General features: G+C 39.3%; 1 protein-coding gene across 1 annotated transcript; it reads left to right on the top strand.

The window, feature by feature from the left end:
• Positions 1-830: 830 nt before the first annotated feature.
• RGS1 (regulator of G protein signaling 1) lies at positions 831-12,877 on the top strand. Its single transcript, XM_060771628.2, has 5 exons — positions 831-1,005; positions 2,839-2,925; positions 8,178-8,239; positions 8,867-9,030; positions 12,024-12,877. The coding sequence occupies exons 1-5, from the start codon at positions 896-898 to the stop codon at positions 12,207-12,209; spliced, it is 609 nt and encodes a 202-aa protein (XP_060627611.2). The 5' UTR covers positions 831-895; the 3' UTR covers positions 12,210-12,877.
• The last annotated feature ends 5,979 nt before the right edge of the window (positions 12,878-18,856 follow it).

Here is an 18,856-nt window from a genome sequence, read left to right as displayed (position 1 = left end):
GCCTGGAGCATTCTCAGATGGAGGGCGATTAATAAGTAATTAAATATGATGATGATGATGATGATGATGAAGATGATGATGATGATGTTAACATGCATGTTTGCTTTTCTACAGTAAATAAGACACCCTTCACTGAAACAACATGTGATCTGCAACCCTGAGTTACAATTTAAAAAGAAAAGAGCCAATCATGAATAGAAAAAAATTAACTGAAGTTGTAGTGTGCCTTCAAGTTATTTCCGATTCATGCCAATCCTAAAGTGAAGTTATCATGGCTTCTTCTTTATAAGAATTCTATCAGACTCCCACATGGAGGTGATATCTGATTTATTTATTATTTATTTCAATTACTTCTACCCCGCCCCTCTCTCACCCCCGAGGGGGGACTCAGGGCGGCTTTCAAACGAAGGCACAAGTCGATGCCTAAATCAATAAACAAACAATACATAATACAATACAATATATAGTGATGTTATACTTTTTATTAAAAGAGACCCACAAATTTGGAGTGATTCACAATATATAGAGCTGCATTTTTGTTTGAACTGCTTTCTTGAGCTGTTAATTCGATTTTTGTGGTGGTTTCAATTCAGTTCACTTAAGTTTGACAAACTTGGAGAAACTGGGTTTTTTTTTTAAGTGATCTTCCGATGTACTTTTGTCTGCAAAGAAACCTGGTCCCAGCCAGTTTAACCACAGTTTTGTCTGTTTTCAAAAACAAAACTATCAGTGCACGTCATAAGAGCGACAAAGAAAAAAGGAAGTTCCTCAGTTTGTGGTGACAGGCACATGACAAACAGATCTTTTTTCACAAGTTAAGTGACATATATAAACCCATCAGCAGAGAATTTGGGGTCAGACCTGCTGAAGCTACAGCTACACAAAGTGTGACAGAATGCAAAAAATATCCTGGCTGTTGTTGTGGCACCCTCATTCCATGGAAATGAAAGAAAAAAACCAGGAGGTCACAGAAGGCAAAGATCATAAGAAGAAAAGCAAGGTTTTGTAAGTATGGCCTCTAAAATGGATATGGAACAAAAATGTATCTCAGCAGCTTAACATAGACCTGTTCACCAATGTCAAACTGCAACCCTAGAATACAAAACAGAGGGTATTAAATAATAGGGGAAAAAAGTGTGAAATCATAGAATTCTATTATTAAAAACCTGGTATAATGCAATTCATCCTCCATTTTAAGGATGTGGTCCAATTGGGTTTAACATAATGAAAATTGTACCTCTATTAGTTGTATAGAAACAATAATTTTGGTAAAAGTTGTGTCTTACCTGGCTATATGACAAGCAAAACTGCAAATTTTCCCCCTTTAACATTAAAGATATAGAGGTTATCTTCGGATTTTGCTCAGGCAACCCTAGAACCCGTGTCCCATCAACATTAGTACTATTTCTTTTTGACTAAACAGCAATAAGGTTACAATGTAAGTGTTATCCATTCCTATGGCAATGTTAGGCATGTCAAAGTGAGAAGGGAGCAAGCTTGCTCCAGAGAGTAGTATATGGCAATGGGTTCAAACTTCTTTTTCCCTACAGAATAACCATTAAGGAGTCTGCATCCTATGGTCTTGGAGCCCCCGGTGGCGCAGTGGGTTAAACCCTTGTGCCGGCAGGACTGAAGACTGACATGTCGCAGGTTCGAATCCGGGGAGAGGCGGATGAGCTCCCTCTATCAGCTCCAGCTCTTCATGCGAGGACATGAGCGAAGCCTCCCACAAGGATGATAAATGAATGCAATATTCCTGCTTCTTGGCAGGGGGTTGGACTGGATGGCCCATGAGGTCTCTTCCAACTCTTTGATTCTATGATTCTATGATTCTATAAAACATCAAATCATCCAGGCGTCCCCTGGGCAACATCCTTGCAGACGGCCAATTCTCTCACACCAGAAGCGACTTGCTCCTGACACAACAAAAAAAATTCCTGTGGTCTGAATTCTATTCTTGGTCCCAACTAGAATAGATCTGGCAAAGCAGTGAGATTTCCTGACAAACTGACTCATTAATCAATAATTGATTCAAAGGATTTACTTTAGTCAGATTCATACTTCAGAAGAGGAAATTCTAAGATGTGGGGGGGATTTTTTAGCATGTGGCTCATAAAATCAATATAGTTTTCTTTTTTGTTGTGTGCCTAAAAGTTATTTCCGACTTGTTGTGACCCTAAAGTGAGCCTATCATGGCATTTGGGGGCAGAATTTGTTAGAAGAGTTTTGTTCTTGTGTTCCTCTCAAGCTGAGAGGACCACAAGTCATCCAGGGGGTGTCTATGGCTAAGAAGGAATTCAAATCCTGGTCCCCCAGTGCCGTAGAACTTCATCACATGATAAAAAGTAAACGTGCTAGGATGCTTCTGCCCCAGTTCACTCACGGAGGTCCATGATGCCCATCAGATGATATAGGCCACATGGTGGGACACTGTGCCAGTAACACAGTAGCCTCCCCATGTTCCATTAGGAACAACGGAGCTACAGCAGCATCAAGCCACATGGCAATGCTTCACCACATGTTATGGGGAAGCATCGGCTGCCAGCTAGGGTGCCGGGTGTGCCACGCTGCTGTCCCAATTTGCCATGAAGGCTGTTGAATTGCAATGCCGGACCTCATCCATGTAACAAAGTCCCTAGTCCAACACCTCAACCACTATACTATACTGAGTCCCTAGTTCTACATCAATCCTCTCTCATTACTTTGCAATATTTTTCCAGGCAAAGATATACTTTCTTTGCATAGCTTTGCAAAAGGCTATAGAACAGATAACATAGTAAATTTCAGCCCAAACTATGATGGCTATACTTACTAATTGTGTTTTATCCTTGGTTGCAGGGGTGCAGAACTGAAAAACTATGTGCTGTCTCTTGTGCCACACATAGAATCAACTGACATCAAATATTCTACTTCCAAAGATTTAATGTAAGAACTAATTAATGTTGTTATAGTAATACCATATAATCTAAGAATATTTGTCCTGTTTTCATTTATTTTGGCTTCTCGTCTACATGTAGCAAGGTATGGCAAACAGTGTGAATGCATAAAAGAGTCCTTTTTCAGTTGATCACATGTATCTTTAGTAGAGAGAGCTTATCAGGAAGTAGAATATTTATCATTATATGTAGAGAAAGACAAAGTTAAAGAGAAATGGGAAAGTGACAGAGAAATGAGTGCAGGCATACTTCTATTAACAAATTAAATATGTTTCTGCGCTTTACTTGACGCTTGATGCGCAGGTGTTGGCGGCGGCTGGGAGTGCCTTTGCACAATTAAAACTTGTGCGCCAGCTGCGACTATACCTCATGAAGTCTGACTTGACCACGGTGGTCCACGCCTTAGTTACCTCTAGACTGGACTATTGCAATGCACTCTATGTAGGGCTTCCCTTGAAGATGGCCCAGAAACTCCAACGGGTCCAACGTTTGGCAGCCAGACTACTAACTGGGACGAATTACAGGGAGCAGTCAACCCCCCCTGTTCAAGGAGCTCCATTGGCTGCCATTCATCTCCCGGTCCCAATTCAAAGTGCAGGTCATCACCTATAAAGCCCTGAATGGTTTGGGACCCACCTACCTTTGTGACTACCATAAACCTGCATGATCTCTTCAATCTTCTGGAGAGGCCTTCCTTTTTCCCTTCCTCTATCCCAGGCACGACTTGTGAGAACGAGAGAGAGAGCCTTCTCTGCTGTGGCCTCCCAGCTTTGGAACTCACTACCTGGTGAGATTAGGCAAGCCCCAACACTAGCAGCCTTTAAGAAAGCTCTAAAAACTTGGCTCTTCCAATGTGCCTTCAGAGAGTGACCATTTAAACCATTTTGTTTGTTTCCATCTACAATTGTCCTCATGATGCACTTTCCCTGTTCTTAATGAGGGCCAAACCCCACTACTACTCCTTCTTGGGCTTTTTCCTCATAAATACACTTTTTTTTCTATTCCTATCTCACCCAGAGTTTTAACGTTTTAACATTTTCTCATGCACATTTGGCCCACCCTTTGTGTTTGATTTTTATTATGTTATTTTGCACTGTTTATTTTGTTTTGTTACTTTATGTCTTTTGTTGTGATGTAATTTTCTGTTATTTTGTGTCTAACTTTGCTGTCTTATTTTTGGGATTGGCCTCATGTTAGATGCCCCAAGTCCTCTTTGGGGAATGGTGGCGGGATATAAATAAAGATTATTATTATTATTATTATTATTATTATTATTATTATTATTATTATTTAAGAGAAACTTTGGTACCAAAGTTAGAAATAACTCTGAAACAATAGTAATAGAGTCCAATACCACAATAAAGAGTACAACTTAGCATACTTTTCGTCAAAACTATCAATATGCACAAATGAAAGGGAATAGCCAAGGCCCTTCTACACTGCCATATAAAATCCAGATTATTTATTTATTTATTTATTTATTTATTTATTTATTTGCTTTACTTCTATACCGCATTTTTCAGCCCAAACAGGTGACTCAATGCGGTTTACAAGGTACATATTATCATAACAATGTCAGTGCAATTAAAAACACAACAAATGATTATCTGCTTTGGACTGGATTATATGGCAGTGTAGACTCCATTGGCTACCAATTTGCTACCGGGCCCAATTCAAAGTGCTGGCTTTGGCCTATAAAGCCTTAAACGGTTCTGGCCCAAGTTACCTATCCGATCGCATCTCCGCCTACGAACCCACTAGGACTTTGAGATCTTCCGGGGAGGCCCTGCTCTCGATCCCGCCTGCAACACAGGCATGGCTGGCGGGGACGAGAGACAGGGCCTTCTCGGTGGTAGCCCCTCGGCTGTGGAATGCCCTTCCCATGGACATTAGATCGGCTCCCTCATTGATGGTATTTCGGAGAAAAGTGAAAACCTGGTTATTTGAACAGGCGTTTGAATAGGCAGTGCAATGAATTTTAGGAAATGGAACTACAGATGACGAGTTTGGATCATGATTCTAGTTGTGAGACGCCAATGAATGAATGCTTATTGTTGTTTAATTGCTTAGTCTGCTATTGTGTTAATTGTTTTTAAATACCTTGTTATGCTGCATTGAATTTTTGCTATTATTGTTGTTAACTGCTATGAGTCGCCTAAGGGCTGAGAATAGCGGTATACAAGTGAAGTAAATAAAGAAATAAAGAAATATAGTCCTGTTCAAAGCAGATAATGTGTATTATCTATGTTGATAATCTGGATTATATAACAGTGTAGAAGGGGCCCAAATTTGCATAAGCAAACAAATACCTATTGAGCCTTCTACTTGAAAATTTCTTCAAAAATACATCTCTTTGACGTCATTTTTCTTATGATCTACATTTAATGGCAAAATTGAAAAGGTATTTGCTTTTTCAATGTATTAGGAAATTAGTGAGGCAGGCTTATCTGCTTTCTCTTTTTCTTTCTGTTTTTCTCTTCATGCATACTCAGTCAGTATAGCCATTGTTTACCTTACCAGCTACCTTGGTAGACTAGAATCTCATTCTTTCCCAGTTCAAGGTCTATTACATTGTTTACTGCAAGCAGAATGCTGCAACCCATCATAAAAAGTCTGTTTTTCTCTCTTCCTTCAACATCTCCTCAATGTCGATGCTGGCAAAGAAACTTTCTAGTTAGAAGACAAGGGGGCAAATTGGGACTTGGTGCATGTAAAAAGATTTTGCTATATGAGTTATATTTGTATTGTTGTTACTTTTTTTCTGGCAAGCTGAGAAAACAAATTAAACTACCATTATATGTGTGTGTGTGTGTGTGTGTGTGTGTGTGTGTGTGTCTTGCAACTGTGAAGGAACCCCAGCAGATCCCTAACAACTGCTTTTAACGTACTTGTCTGGAAATTTATTTCAGTTTCAGTTTGGTGGCATAGGGCCCTTCCAGACAGTCCCTATATCCCAGGATCTGATCCCAGGTTTTCTGTTTATCCCAGGTTATCTGGTAGTGCAGGCTCATATAATCCAGTTTAAAACAGAAAACTTGGGATCAGATCCTGGGATATAGGGCCTATCTGGAAGGGCCAGTAGTCATTCCTCCTGTTGACAAGTTGTTATATGTTTCATTCACGTATCTCATGCTGAGACAGAAAATGGCAATAAGCTTTTGTAAATAAAGTCATAAATCCAGTTGCTAGTCATTACTGGAGTAGGTTCCTTGAGTCAATTGCTAAATAGTAATATTGAATGATAATTGACCTGTCTCAATCCAGTTGGTTCAATGGGTTTACTCTATCTGAGACTCGTAAATAGACTTAATCTACTCCATCATCACAGAGGAGAGTCAGGCTTGAAAGGATGTAAGACAAGACAGCCAATATACTGGTAGCACATATTGACTCATCATCTTGTCAATACATACATTTTTAATTTGTTTTTAACGAACACCTACACACATTTGAGTCATCTCAATTCATTATCTTTTGTGTCATCAGTATGACACAAGAATGAGTCAAGTATGGAACTCGGACTATGGAGTCCTGGCAGGCCCGTAGCCAGGTTTTTGTTTCGGGAGGGGCTGAGTTTGATTCGGGGGGGTGGGGGGCTGAGTCTGAGTGAAAGAGGGTCTGCCCTAGCAAACCTTTTGTATCATTACCCCAATACCCTCATGCATATGGGATATATTGAGCATGGTGATCAGATCATGATATGAATAAACATAACAGTTTAAATAATGTACCAGGAAGGACTTCTCGCAGACCACCCTGAGAATTTCGGGGGGGGGGGGGGCTGAAGCTCCCCTGAGTCCTGGGGTAAGATACCCACTCAGCTATGAAATTCATTGGAAACCCTGGGGTAAAACAAAGTAGAAAGGTCAAAAGTAGGGTACAACAAGATAGCAAGCAAAGAGCAGTGCATTGCATACAGAATATTCTGAATTCCTGAGCAACTTCACTTCATATAATCCTATGATGTAATTAGAGAACTCTCTGGAGATCCATTATTTAATCTCTAAAAGGCTGCTAAAGTGGTGAATTATATTGGAACCAGTGCTGGGGAAAGTGAGTTTCTTCCTTTTCTGACAACACCATTATTTCTCTGGTGCAAAATCACCCTCCCACCGTTGATGGGGTTTTGTTTTTTGTCTTGCATACACTAATGTGTTGACTTATACATTAGAAGGGGTGGGAAAGAATTCTCCTGGAATGGTTGGGACTATTCCTTGATACCACAGTCAATACTGGGCTAGATAAAACCACTATTATATTATATTATATATTATATTGGATTATATCAGACAGCTTTATAGGTTCAATTCCACCCAAAAAGGTGACATACACACTGAACAGATGTAATGTATTGATAGATGATAGATGATAGATAGAGATAGATAGATAGATAGATAGATAGATAAATAGATAGATAGTAGGCCTGGGTAACAATGGAAAAATTTGTTTCTAAAATCGATTCGTTTTTTGGGGGTTTTTGCGTTTCGATATTTAAAAGAATTCCGAAATTTTTTCTTTTAAAAAGTTCGATATTTACGAAATTTCGTAAATGTTAAAAAAAATACAAAACATTAACGAGACAAATACGAAACAATAACGAATCGATTCGTTAATGGCGGACGCAACCGCGCAATATGCTAAAAAACCTCCAAATGGGACAGGAGGAACTTCTGAAGCTTCCCTCTCCCTCTGTTGTTGACTGTTGGTGTGATATTATAATTTTTTTTCACTAATTAAACAAAAAACAACTATAAAACTTGCCCCAGACATGCGGAAATAATAACGAAACGACCTCAATCCGATAACGAAACGAATACATAATAAATCCGAAGCATTTACGAAACGAATTTTAAAATTCGTTTCGTTTTTAGGTTGCTCCAGAATGGTTCGTTATAGCTTCGTTATAAAAAAAATAACGAATTTTTAACGAATTACGAATTAACGAAACGAAACCACCCAGCCCTAATAGATAGATAGATAGACAGACAGAAAGATAATTTCTTTAATCTGACATTGTGCTAAATGTATATAGACTCCCCTTTCAAGAATAGCCATGCACACATAAAAACACACTTTTTAAAAAATATGCCTAATGGAGAAATAAAAAGGACAAATTAATGACCCTGTCTTTTCAATGCTAGTGTTAAATTAACTACTGTGTCTTTTCCAGAATAGACCAATACATTTTCAACAGTCAAGTTTGCATTTCATGTTGTTTAATTATACCAAATGTTGTTTCAGATTCCCTGCCGAAGAAGTTATACAGTGGTCCCAGTCTCTGGAAAAGCTTCTAGCAACTCCATGTAAGTTTTATTATAACAGTTACGACTTGAACAGTGTAATTGTGAAATGATAGTCTTGAACAAAACAACAAAACTTGGTTAAGTAACATTCCTGTGGTGGTCATGCCATGATTCAAAGTTCAAAAGGTGTGTGTGCCTTGAGGTCTCCTGTTGACTTATGTGGTTTGTGTAGGCAAAGAATACTGAGGGCCTTTCTACACTGTCATATAATCCAGGATATCAAGTCTAATAATCCACATTACCTGCTTTCAACTGAATTATCCGAGTCTACACAGCCAGATAATCCACTTTGAAGCAGATAATCTGGATTTTACAAGGCTGTGTAGAAGGGCTTCAGAATTAGTTTTGCCAGTTCATTTCTCTGAAATATAGGTTTCAGCACCTGCGATTCATTGGCAGCTTCCCATTCCAATATTAACTTGAGCTGACTCTATTTTGCCTTTGGAATATTTAGATCTTCAGATGTCAAAGGCCATTTTCTAAATCAGATGTCACGGGCATACATCTTCTTTAAAGCAGAGATGGGAAATATATTCATCGTCCAGTAGATGCTAGACTGAAACTCTTGTCATTCAGTGGCTATGATTATGACTAAAACTTTTTTTGTCCTTTTTCTGTTTATCCCAGATGGTCAAGATGCATTCAGGGAGTTTCTAAAGTCTGAGTTCAGTGATGAAAACATTGAATTCTGGCTGGCTTGTGAGGACTATAAGAAAACCCAAGCTGATCACTTACATAGCAAAGCAGAGAAGATTTACAAGGAATTTGTTCAAACTAATGCCATCAAACAAGTAAGTTCAAATTTCTCTAGATCCTGGATTCTCAAACATTTTATGCTGTGGAGCTCTTTTTGAAGCAAAAGTTTCTCATGGAGACCCAAAAAATATTATTATATTATATTATATATTTTATATAATGTATATTAGGCTTGTTTGATCGTGTTCATTAGTTTCTAAAGTCGTTATTAATTCGTATTTAAATTAGCTTACAATCCAATATTGAGCCATGCAGGAATAGTGTGAAGAGTAATTAAGAATTGAAACAATTTTTCCAAATTTTCGTAATTATTTCGTAATTATTAAGACGGGAAAGAAGGAGAGAAAAGGTGCCAGCATTGCCTTTCCTCCCCATCCTCCTCCTCCTCCTCCTCCTCCTCCTCCTCCTCCTCCTCCTCTTCCTCCTCCTCCTCCTCCTCCTCCTTCTCCTGGAGATATTTTATTATCATATTACTTATTTTATTATTTTATTTTATTATTTTATTATTTATTTTATTATTTTATTATTTAATCCATTTTAAGTGATTTTAATTTGTATTTTTAGTAACTTAATGTATTTAAATTTCATCCTGAATTTATTTTAATTTGGTTTCTGTTAGTTGTAAGTTTTATCACCAACAGTCAGCAACAGAGGGAGAGGGATGCTTCAGAAGTTCCCCCTGTCCCGTTTGGAGGTGTTTTTAGCGCATTGCGCAATCGCGTCCGCCATTAACAAATCGATTCGTAATTAACGAAATTTCGTAAATTTTGAAATTTTGAAATCTTAAATTTCGGAAGTCCTCAGAAATTCGAAACGCTGGCGCCCCCTGGAAACGAAGCGAGTTTAGAACCAAATTTTTTCTTGATCAAACAAGCCTAATGTATATATATCAGGCATGGGCTGGGTCAGTGACGGATGGAGAGTGTCTGTGTGAACTAATTCACAAAGTTTAAAAAATGCAATATTTAAAAAGAACAATTTTAACCACCGTAAACTTAACAGTATTTCAGTAGAAGACCCTCAGGGCCATCCAGTACAATCCCCTTTTGCTATACAGGAAAAATACAAATCAAAGTACCTCCAACAGATGACCATCCAGCCTTTGTAATAATAATGACGACAACAACAAAAGCAACAACAGTAACCTCAGAGGAGGTGGGGCGCCTGTGGGGCCCCTAAGCACCTCTTGCAGAGGCCCAAGGGCTCCCCGGAGCATTGTTTGAGAACTGCTGCTCTAGACCAATGTATATAATTGGAGTGATACAACATTTGACAATCCAGTACAGTTAATCTCTGCATGGGGAGCCATTTACCTGGAAGCATTCACCTTTATTCAATAGCAGGGTACCATTTTATTTTTCCTGTCATAATATAATTATTTTTTATTTATTTATTTCGAGATTTTATATACCGACCCTCTCACCTTCAAAGAGGGATTCGGACCGGTTCACAACATGTGTCAACATACAAAAAATATACAATAACAACACAATGCCACTTCATTACACGATTAAAATATCAGCACCATACACATTAAAACATTATCATCACAGTTAAAAGAGCCAAATCGCCCAACACCATCACAATCCCATTCATCATCCTCCTTTCATGTGGGCAAATAATTAAATCAGTTGTCAAATGCCACATTCCACAACCAGGTCTTTGTTAATTTCTTGAACGTCATGAGGGAGGGGGCAGTTCTGATCTCTAATGGGATAGAGAGCTTGAGTCCTAATGACCAAATAAGATAGCTTGAGTCCTAATGACCAAAGAATACTATAAAAATATTTTGTCCAGATTATATAGTATTGAGTGCAATACAGTCAGGCTTTCACATTTTCTGGAGTTAGAGATGCAAGATCCCAGAAAAAGTGGGAAAGTGTGAATTAAAAAAAATACAGGACTGAGTTTACCTTAGAGAGCACCTCTCTTGGTCCTGCAACATGACTCTGTTGTGAATTTCTGGTGCATGTTGACCACAAGAACTGCATTGACGGATATGGAGATTCCTAAAAAGATGTTCTCTCTAGAACTCTGTAGGTTCTCCAGCATGGCTGAAGGATTTCTAGCAGAGGTTGACCATAGATCCATTCAGGAGGAAAAAAAGATTCCTCAAAAGTACATTTTAATTAAATGTGTGAAAAAGCATATCCACTAGGCTTGGGTAACCACGGAAAAATTTTGTTCTAAACTCGTTTTGTTTTTAGGGGGGGGCTTGCATTTCGTTTTTTAAAAGAATTCTGAAATTTTCCTTTAAAAAAGTTCGAAATATACGAAATTTCGCAAAATTATGAATCGATTCGTTAATGGTGGACGCAATTGCGCAATATGCTAAAAAACGCTCCAAATGGGACAGGGGGAACTTCTGAAGCTTCCCTCTCCCTCTGTTGTTGACTGTTGGTGTGATAATTTATTTTTTTTTATCACTGATAAAACAAACAACAACTTGCACCAGAAATACGGAAATAATTACGAAACAATTACAAAACAATTTCGAAACAATTTTGAACCAATTACGAAACAATTACGAAACAATACAAAATAAATTGGAAAAATTGTTTCGATTTTTAATTACTCCTCACAGTAGTCCTGCATGGTTCAATATTGGATCGTAAGCTAATTTAAATACGAATTAATAACGAATTACGAAATTAACGAACGAAACCGCCCAAGCCTAATATCCACAAAAATAAAAAAACAAAAAAACCACAAATGTGGATGGTGACTGTACATTCTAAAGAATGTTTGATAATTTTTATGTATCATAACACAAAGCAAAACCCTGCAGGGACCTCTGGGATGTGGCAGGTGCACCTGCCACATGAAGCGTGGAGTCATTATATACTTAGAAGACAGATGTTTGTTTGAGATTCTTAAGATGAATGAGAGCAAACAGTAGGATTTTTACTACATAGCAATGGCTTATCAGTGTTGAAAAGGGCTGTGTCCTTACATTACTAATCCAGTTTTTAAAGCAGAAGAATGTTAACAGGATGTATTTTGCTAAAGTTAAATTTACTCTCCCTAGGTCAACATTGACTTTCACACAAGGAAGGACATAGCTAAGGAGGCTCAAGATCCAACACCTTCAAGCTTCAATGAGGCCCAAAGACTTGTTTTCGTATTGATGGAGAGAGATTCATATCCAAGATTCCTCAAATCCAGATTCTACCGTAACCTGCTCAGTAAGGTTGAATACAACAGTCTCAAGTGAAGACCCTGGAGAAAGCCATGGCTGGGCTATGACGATTTTTTTACACTGAAAGCAGTTTGTGTATAGCGAGAATAATACACAAAATGGGACAGTTGAAGCTGGGAATAAAAGGAGAAGTTGGAACTGGCAATGTCAGGGCTCATCCACATGAGCTCTGCGGACAAGTCAAGGGTGCCCAGGGAAATTTCTTCCAAGAAGTAGTACATGGAAGAAAGACTCTATTCCCTTAGCACCATTAAGCTAAAGACTGTTTCTTATGTTATTGTATCATTTCTCCAGTCTAATGGAGGGGGGGGGGCATGGTGCATCTACCCATATTCTTGCTTTTGAGCCATGTTGTTCATGTCACAGTTATGTCAGTCATTAGTTCCTTATTACTTTATAGCTTATAGCTAAGTGTACAAGCTGACTCCCTTGGAAAGCATTGCTGATGAAATCTGTTTTTGTTTAAGAGGCTATGTGCAAATCCCAACTGCAAAGCATGGGAAGATAGCATCACCTCACAGCACTTCCGTTTGTTCAGTCTGACCACAAGATATGTGACCTTTGCCTGTTTTTTTGTGCGCTGACATTGAAGACAATTTGCTTCTCTAGAAAGACAAGAGTGTATGGTTTGACCCTGAACTGCAGACATGATACATTCATATTTCCACTTTCCATCTTCTGGAGAAGCAAATTGTGGTTTTGCTCATGAGGTTTTTCTCATTTCCACTGGGCCCTGCTGCTTTTTGAAAGAAATTAGAGGAAAGTCAAATTAGAGGAAGTCAAATTGTGACATATCAGGTTCTTCTATCTGGTATAACTCTTTGATTTTTGGTGCCTGATGAGAAGCTCATTGGCTCTCAATGTGGACAAGTTTCCTTGACGGATGGTAAAATTTCACCTTTACCAGGTTCAACTTGTCCATGTGCTAGTGTGCTTACAAGAGAATTGGATGGATCCCTTAAGTTTCTAGTTGGTAAATTTACTCCATAACAAGAGACATAACCAATCCTTCAAACTGATCATGGTTTTGTTCCTAAGTGAAGCTAGTCACAGAAGAAAGGTTTTCCTGTTCACTTTCATTACTTGTAAAACTTCTTAATCTACCTTATCTTAGTATCCAACATAATATATTTAGGAATTAAAACTAATGACCAAAACAGCCATTATGGCACCAATTGTAAATCCATCTGATTTATGATGCATTCAGGAATGTGTGACTTCAGAATACTCAGTGCTGTATGTTTCTTTGAATTCCAATAGATTGGTATCCTATAGATGTAAGCTAGTGTGTGAATGATATAATTTTCGCCGTTGATATGTCATACAGTAATATTTAATTTATTGCAAATTGTAAATTAATTGCAAAAGACAACAAAATTACAACTATTTCACAAATTTAATGTGTTTTGGTGACTACTTTCTCTCTTTTAATAGCAACAACCTTGAGAAAAGACATCAAGCATTTACTTGATACATGGCAAGTGAGCAGTGTGGGGCTTCTTGAATGACAGATTGTACAGACTCGGAGCTTGGGGAAAATAGTATTATGTACTACAGCTGACAAAACCTCTTAGTCCATTTGTAGCCATACTAGCGGGGCTTTTCAGGAGTTGCAGTCCAACAACACTTTCCTAATTTCTGTCTAAGATACTAAGCATCATGTTGTAACCAAACTTCTAGGGTTATTCTCTCTTTCCAGCATCCTGGCTACACATCTTTTGTACTTTGTTATATTAAACCTCAGTCATAAGGTTATGAGAAATGCTCATAGGTCTTTGTTCTCTGATGCAAATTCCAAATAATGCTCATGGCCAGGTCTTCCATTATGTAAACGGAAGTTCCATTTGATAAATGATATTAGGTTAATCATCTCAAGTGGCAGATGTAGGAAATGATGTGCAACATGATATCTGTGCACATTTCTAGCTTTGCTGCAGCAGTCAAGAATACTGTCCCATCACCAGCACATTCATTTGCAGCTCTTACAAAACAAAATTCTATTATCAATCTAGTTATTTAAATATTTTAGACAGCTGGAAACTGCTCACTTGCTTTCTAAAGTAACAGCTAAACAGGATTTGTGTTTTTTCTGGACTAATTTATGGGTGAACATTCAAGCTAGAGTTTTACAATCACAGTTACCAAAGGGTGGGATCCTTTAACTTGCTTCTATACAAATGCATAGGTCCTCTTTCTTTCTAAGGGTGTATCTACACTGTAGAATTAATGCAGTTTTGCTCAAAGCTATGTAGTGTGTTGAGGCATCAACTCAGGCTAAAGAGTGTTAAACTACAACTTGCAGAATTCCATAGCACTGAGCTATGTTAAAATGGTGTCAAACTGCATTAATTTTGCATCCTAGGAAAAAGGTTGTAGTTCTGTTCCTGTTGGGGAACTGCTTTTCATGAAGCTCAGCAATGAACTAGTATTGAATTTATGGGATCGGGTGTTTGGAGATGGGAAAGGCAAGTGCCTAATGTGTTTGTTTGTTTGTTTGTTTTGGGTACTTCTACCCCGCCCTTCTCAACCCCTGAAAGGGGACTCAGGGTGGCTTCCAACTGGCATACATTGATGCCTACAATTCACACAATAAAATACATAGTAACAATAATTATAACAGTTAAAACATTACATTAATACAATAAAAAGCCAGCCTGGCGGCCAACGTTTTGCCAAGTCCGTAATTAATGAATTCATTCCGCTTATCATAGTCCATTTCCAAAGCTGTAGTAGTCATTGTCCATTGTCAGTCTGCCAGATTACCCAAAGGCCTGGTCCCATATCCATGTTTTTAATTTCCTTTCTGTAATCTTGGGGTCCAGGTTTCCAATCCAGAGGCGGTGCCCATCCTGCAAGGCCCCTTCGGACAAAATGGCCGCATTCTCCAGGCATAGGGTCTGGGTGGGAGGCACAGCCGACGCCATCCGCACCTCGCGGGGGATGCTGTGGTGGGGAAGGCCCTGAAGGGAGGCCGGCCTCACTCTCCTCTCTCTCTCCCTTCCTTCCGCTGGTGCCCTTGACGTCACTGCCCCACGCGCTGTCTAATGTGCAGTTCTAGATACACTGAGATCACAATCTTATGCATTCAATGCACTTTTCATCAGCTTAGTTTGACAAGGAAATGGTCTTCTTACTTTCTTGGATAGCCTATGCTAGAAAAGGATAAAGATATCAACAAGCAGAGGAGGGTGACTAATATGATCAAGGGTCTGGAGAACAAGCTCTATGAGGAGCAGCTTAAAGAGCTGGGCATGTTTAGCCTGAAGAAGAGAAGGCTGAGAGGAGATATGATAGCCATGTATAAATATGTGAGAGGAAGCCACAGGGAGGAGGGAGCAAGCTTGTTTTCTGCTTCCTTGGAGATTAGGACACGGAACAATGGCTTCAAACTTCAAGAGAGGAGATTCCATCTGAACATGAGGAAGAACTTCCTGACTGTGAGAGACGTTCAGCAGTGGAACTCTCTGCCCCGGAGTGTAGTGGAGGCTCCTTCTTTGGAAGCTTTTAAACAGAGGCTGGATGGCCATCTGTCAGGGGTGATTCGAATGCTTCTTGGCAGGGGGTTGGACTGGATGGCCCATGAGGTCTCTTCCAACTCTTTGATTCTATAATTCTATGATTCTAAGCACTTTCTCCTGAACCTCTCCATGATCACCAAGCATGTTACTATTCTAGACTGGTTTGTTGCAATTGGTATCCATACAGTGTGTTTCACTGGATACACCACCTCTAACTGATTAGTTGGTTGTAAAAATAATAGCAGTTGTATAAATAGTGTCTCAGGGCTTGTGGCACCCCAAGCATCCTCCTTCTTTCCCCTATCATATGGTGAGGACAGGACAAGATCCATTGGTGCCCTGCTCCATTTCCCATCATTTCCATTTGCCATGTTGCCCTTTCCCCCATCAGATGGAGGAAAGGCAAAACATGTGCGTAGCTCCCTTGGAGCTACCCAAAACACACTTATCTTTCCATAGTTGCTGAGGAAGGGTCTTGCAACTCTTTCTTGACACTTGGAGGGTAAATAGGATGGGGCCTGCAGAGCATCATGTGATGGTGTGTCGCAGGGACTGTCTCCAAAGTGCTGCAAAGGGGCAAAAAGCCCCAATGTGATAAGGTTTGTCCCTGAACTAACAATTATAGAGGAGCATATGCATAAAAACACACATGATTTATGTTTTTTCCTCAGGCCCCTTCTACACTGCCATAAAAAATCCAGATTATCTGCTTTGAACTGGATTATATGACAGTGCAGATTAATATAATCAAGTTCAAAGCAGATAATGTGCATGATCTACTTTGATAATCTGGATTATATGGCAGTGTAGAAGGGGCCTCAAATATTTAACAGGGTAAATGGATTAATACTAGGCCTGGGTAACAACGCAAAAATTTGTTTCTAAAATCGATTTGTATTTGGGGGTTTTTTTTGTTTCGATATTTAAAATAATTACAAAATTTTCCTTTTAAAAAGTTCGATATTTACGAAATTTCGTAAATGGTAAAAAATTACCGAATCGATTTCCGAAACAATAACGAATCGATTCGTTAATGGCGGACGCGACCGCGAAATACGCTAAAAAACCTCCAAAAACTTCTGAAGCTTCCCTCTCCCTCTGTTGTTGACTGTTGGTGTGATATTATAATTTTTTTTCACTAATTAAACCATAAAACTGGCCCAGACATGCGGAAATAATAACGAAACGACCTCAGAACAATAACAAAACGAATACAATAACGAAATACGAAGCATTTACAAAACGTGTTTAAAAATTCGTTTTTTTAAATAATTGCTCCAGAATGGTTCGTTATCATTTTGTAATTGGAAAAATTAACGAATTATTAACGAATTACGAATTAACGAAACGAAACCGCCCAGGCCTAATTAATACTTGTGTGTTTTTTAAAAAACTACAACAGCAAAGTCTTCCTTGATCCCCTACCACAAATACAATAGTGTTGTCAAGCAGTAGGCAGAAAGAACACCATAGTGGTGGCGGATGGTGTCCAGTTTGGTAATTTACAAGTTGCAAAGACTTTCTGGATGTGTTGAAACCCTCAGCAAAATATTCAGAAGTGACAAATTGAAAGGCTAAGTTGAAATGCATTGTCACACTCTGCATTTCATGGTGCTCAGTTGTAAAGTTCTCCAGACACATGGCAGGCCTTATTTATCTAGCGTGACAGTAACTGGTGAAATTGACCAGCACTGCCCTGGTAGAATTTTTCGTAGAAAAGTGAAGTGTAATTTACAATTGCAACATTAGCATGAAAGGCCAGTTTACATTTCCTTTTCAAACATCAAGTTCAGATTTGTTTTATTCTGGACCTCTGCCAAAGTGGGACACAACAATAGCTGCTGTGATGGATAGTGTCAAAATACAATGTAAAACCGCCCCTGGAGACACTTGGAAACATACACAGTTTATTACATTAGCTGTAGTGCTAAAATGTAGACTTTTATGATGAGCATAAATAATAATGAAGATGTCTTACTCAACTATATAATATCAGCAGCCAGAATAGTCTATGCCCACTTTTGGAGAGGGAAAGAAATCCCAAGTATTAAACAATGGTTAGTCAAATTGTTGGAAATTAGAAACATAGATAATATGACCCACCAATTCATCATCATCATCATCATCATCATCATCATCATCATTTTTAATTACTTATTAATCGCCCTCCATCCGAGATGCTCCAGGTGATTTACATAGCAGAAATTATACAGGATAAAACACATACATACAAATATTAAAATTAACATGGATCAAATGCTCTAGTACAAAGCCAGGTCTTAAGTGCTAGGATGAAATGCCCTAAGTCACGCATGGCTCTCAAATAGGGAGGCAAGGAATTCCATAAGGCAGGGGCAGAAATAGAGAAGGCCCTGCGTCTGGTGCTTTCCAAGTGCACTTCCCTAGGAGCCGGTATATAGAGCAAATCACGTTGGGGTGGTCGTGGCGACCTCCGATGATGGTAGAAGGACAGACCATCTCTAAGATACAATGGACCCTGGCCATATAAAGTTTTAAAGGTCAGGACCAGCATCTTATACAAACCATGATACTCAATTGGGAGCCAGTGTAGATGCCACAGCATTGGTGTTATATGGCATTTCATGGGCGTTTTTGTGAGTAACCTGGCTGCAGCATTCTGGACAATACGGAGCTTTCGGGTCGTAGAAATAGGAAGGCCAACATACAAGGCATTACAATAGTCCTGCCTAGATGTGACCGTGGCATGGATGACCGTTGCCAGAGCCTCATCTGACAGGTAAGGTGCCAGTTGCCTCGCTTGTCGTAGATGGAAAAAGGCCTGTTTGCTGGCAGCAGCAACCTGAGCTTCCATTGTCAGCTGTGAATCCAAAACGACACCTAGGCTCTTAACGGTAGGCGATGGAGATAGAGCAGCGCCATCAAAGGTAGGTAACGGATGGGTCGGACCTATCGGGAAGCCATGCCACAGGATCTCGCCGGATTCGCCTTCAGTCTGCTAGCACGTAGCCAGCTCGACAAAGCCTCCAGGCATAAAGTGAAATTGTCAGGTATTCACGTTACTCCAGGCTCCAAGTGCAACAGGAGTTGGGTGTCGTCCGCATATTGATAGCAGTCCAAGCCGAATCTCTGAGCCAAACTGGCAAGGCGTCTAACGTAGATGTT

Source organism: Anolis sagrei, chromosome 4 (genome assembly GCF_037176765.1).
Source record: "Anolis sagrei isolate rAnoSag1 chromosome 4, rAnoSag1.mat, whole genome shotgun sequence".
NCBI lineage: Eukaryota > Metazoa > Chordata > Lepidosauria > Squamata > Dactyloidae > Anolis > Anolis sagrei.
This window is presented reverse-complemented; position numbering and strand designations above follow the sequence as displayed.

Bases quoted from the DNA above. Each gene is read 5' to 3' on its own strand.
- RGS1 (XM_060771628.2), top strand. From the start codon at position 896: ATGCAAAAAATATCCTGGCTGTTGTTGTGGCACCCTCATTCCATGGAA. The intron at 1,006-2,838 runs GTAAGTATGGCC...CCTTGGTTGCAG, and splicing joins AAGAAGAAAAGCAAGGTTTT to GGGTGCAGAACTGAAAAACT. The intron at 2,926-8,177 runs GTAAGAACTAAT...ATGTTGTTTCAG, and splicing joins TCTACTTCCAAAGATTTAAT to ATTCCCTGCCGAAGAAGTTA.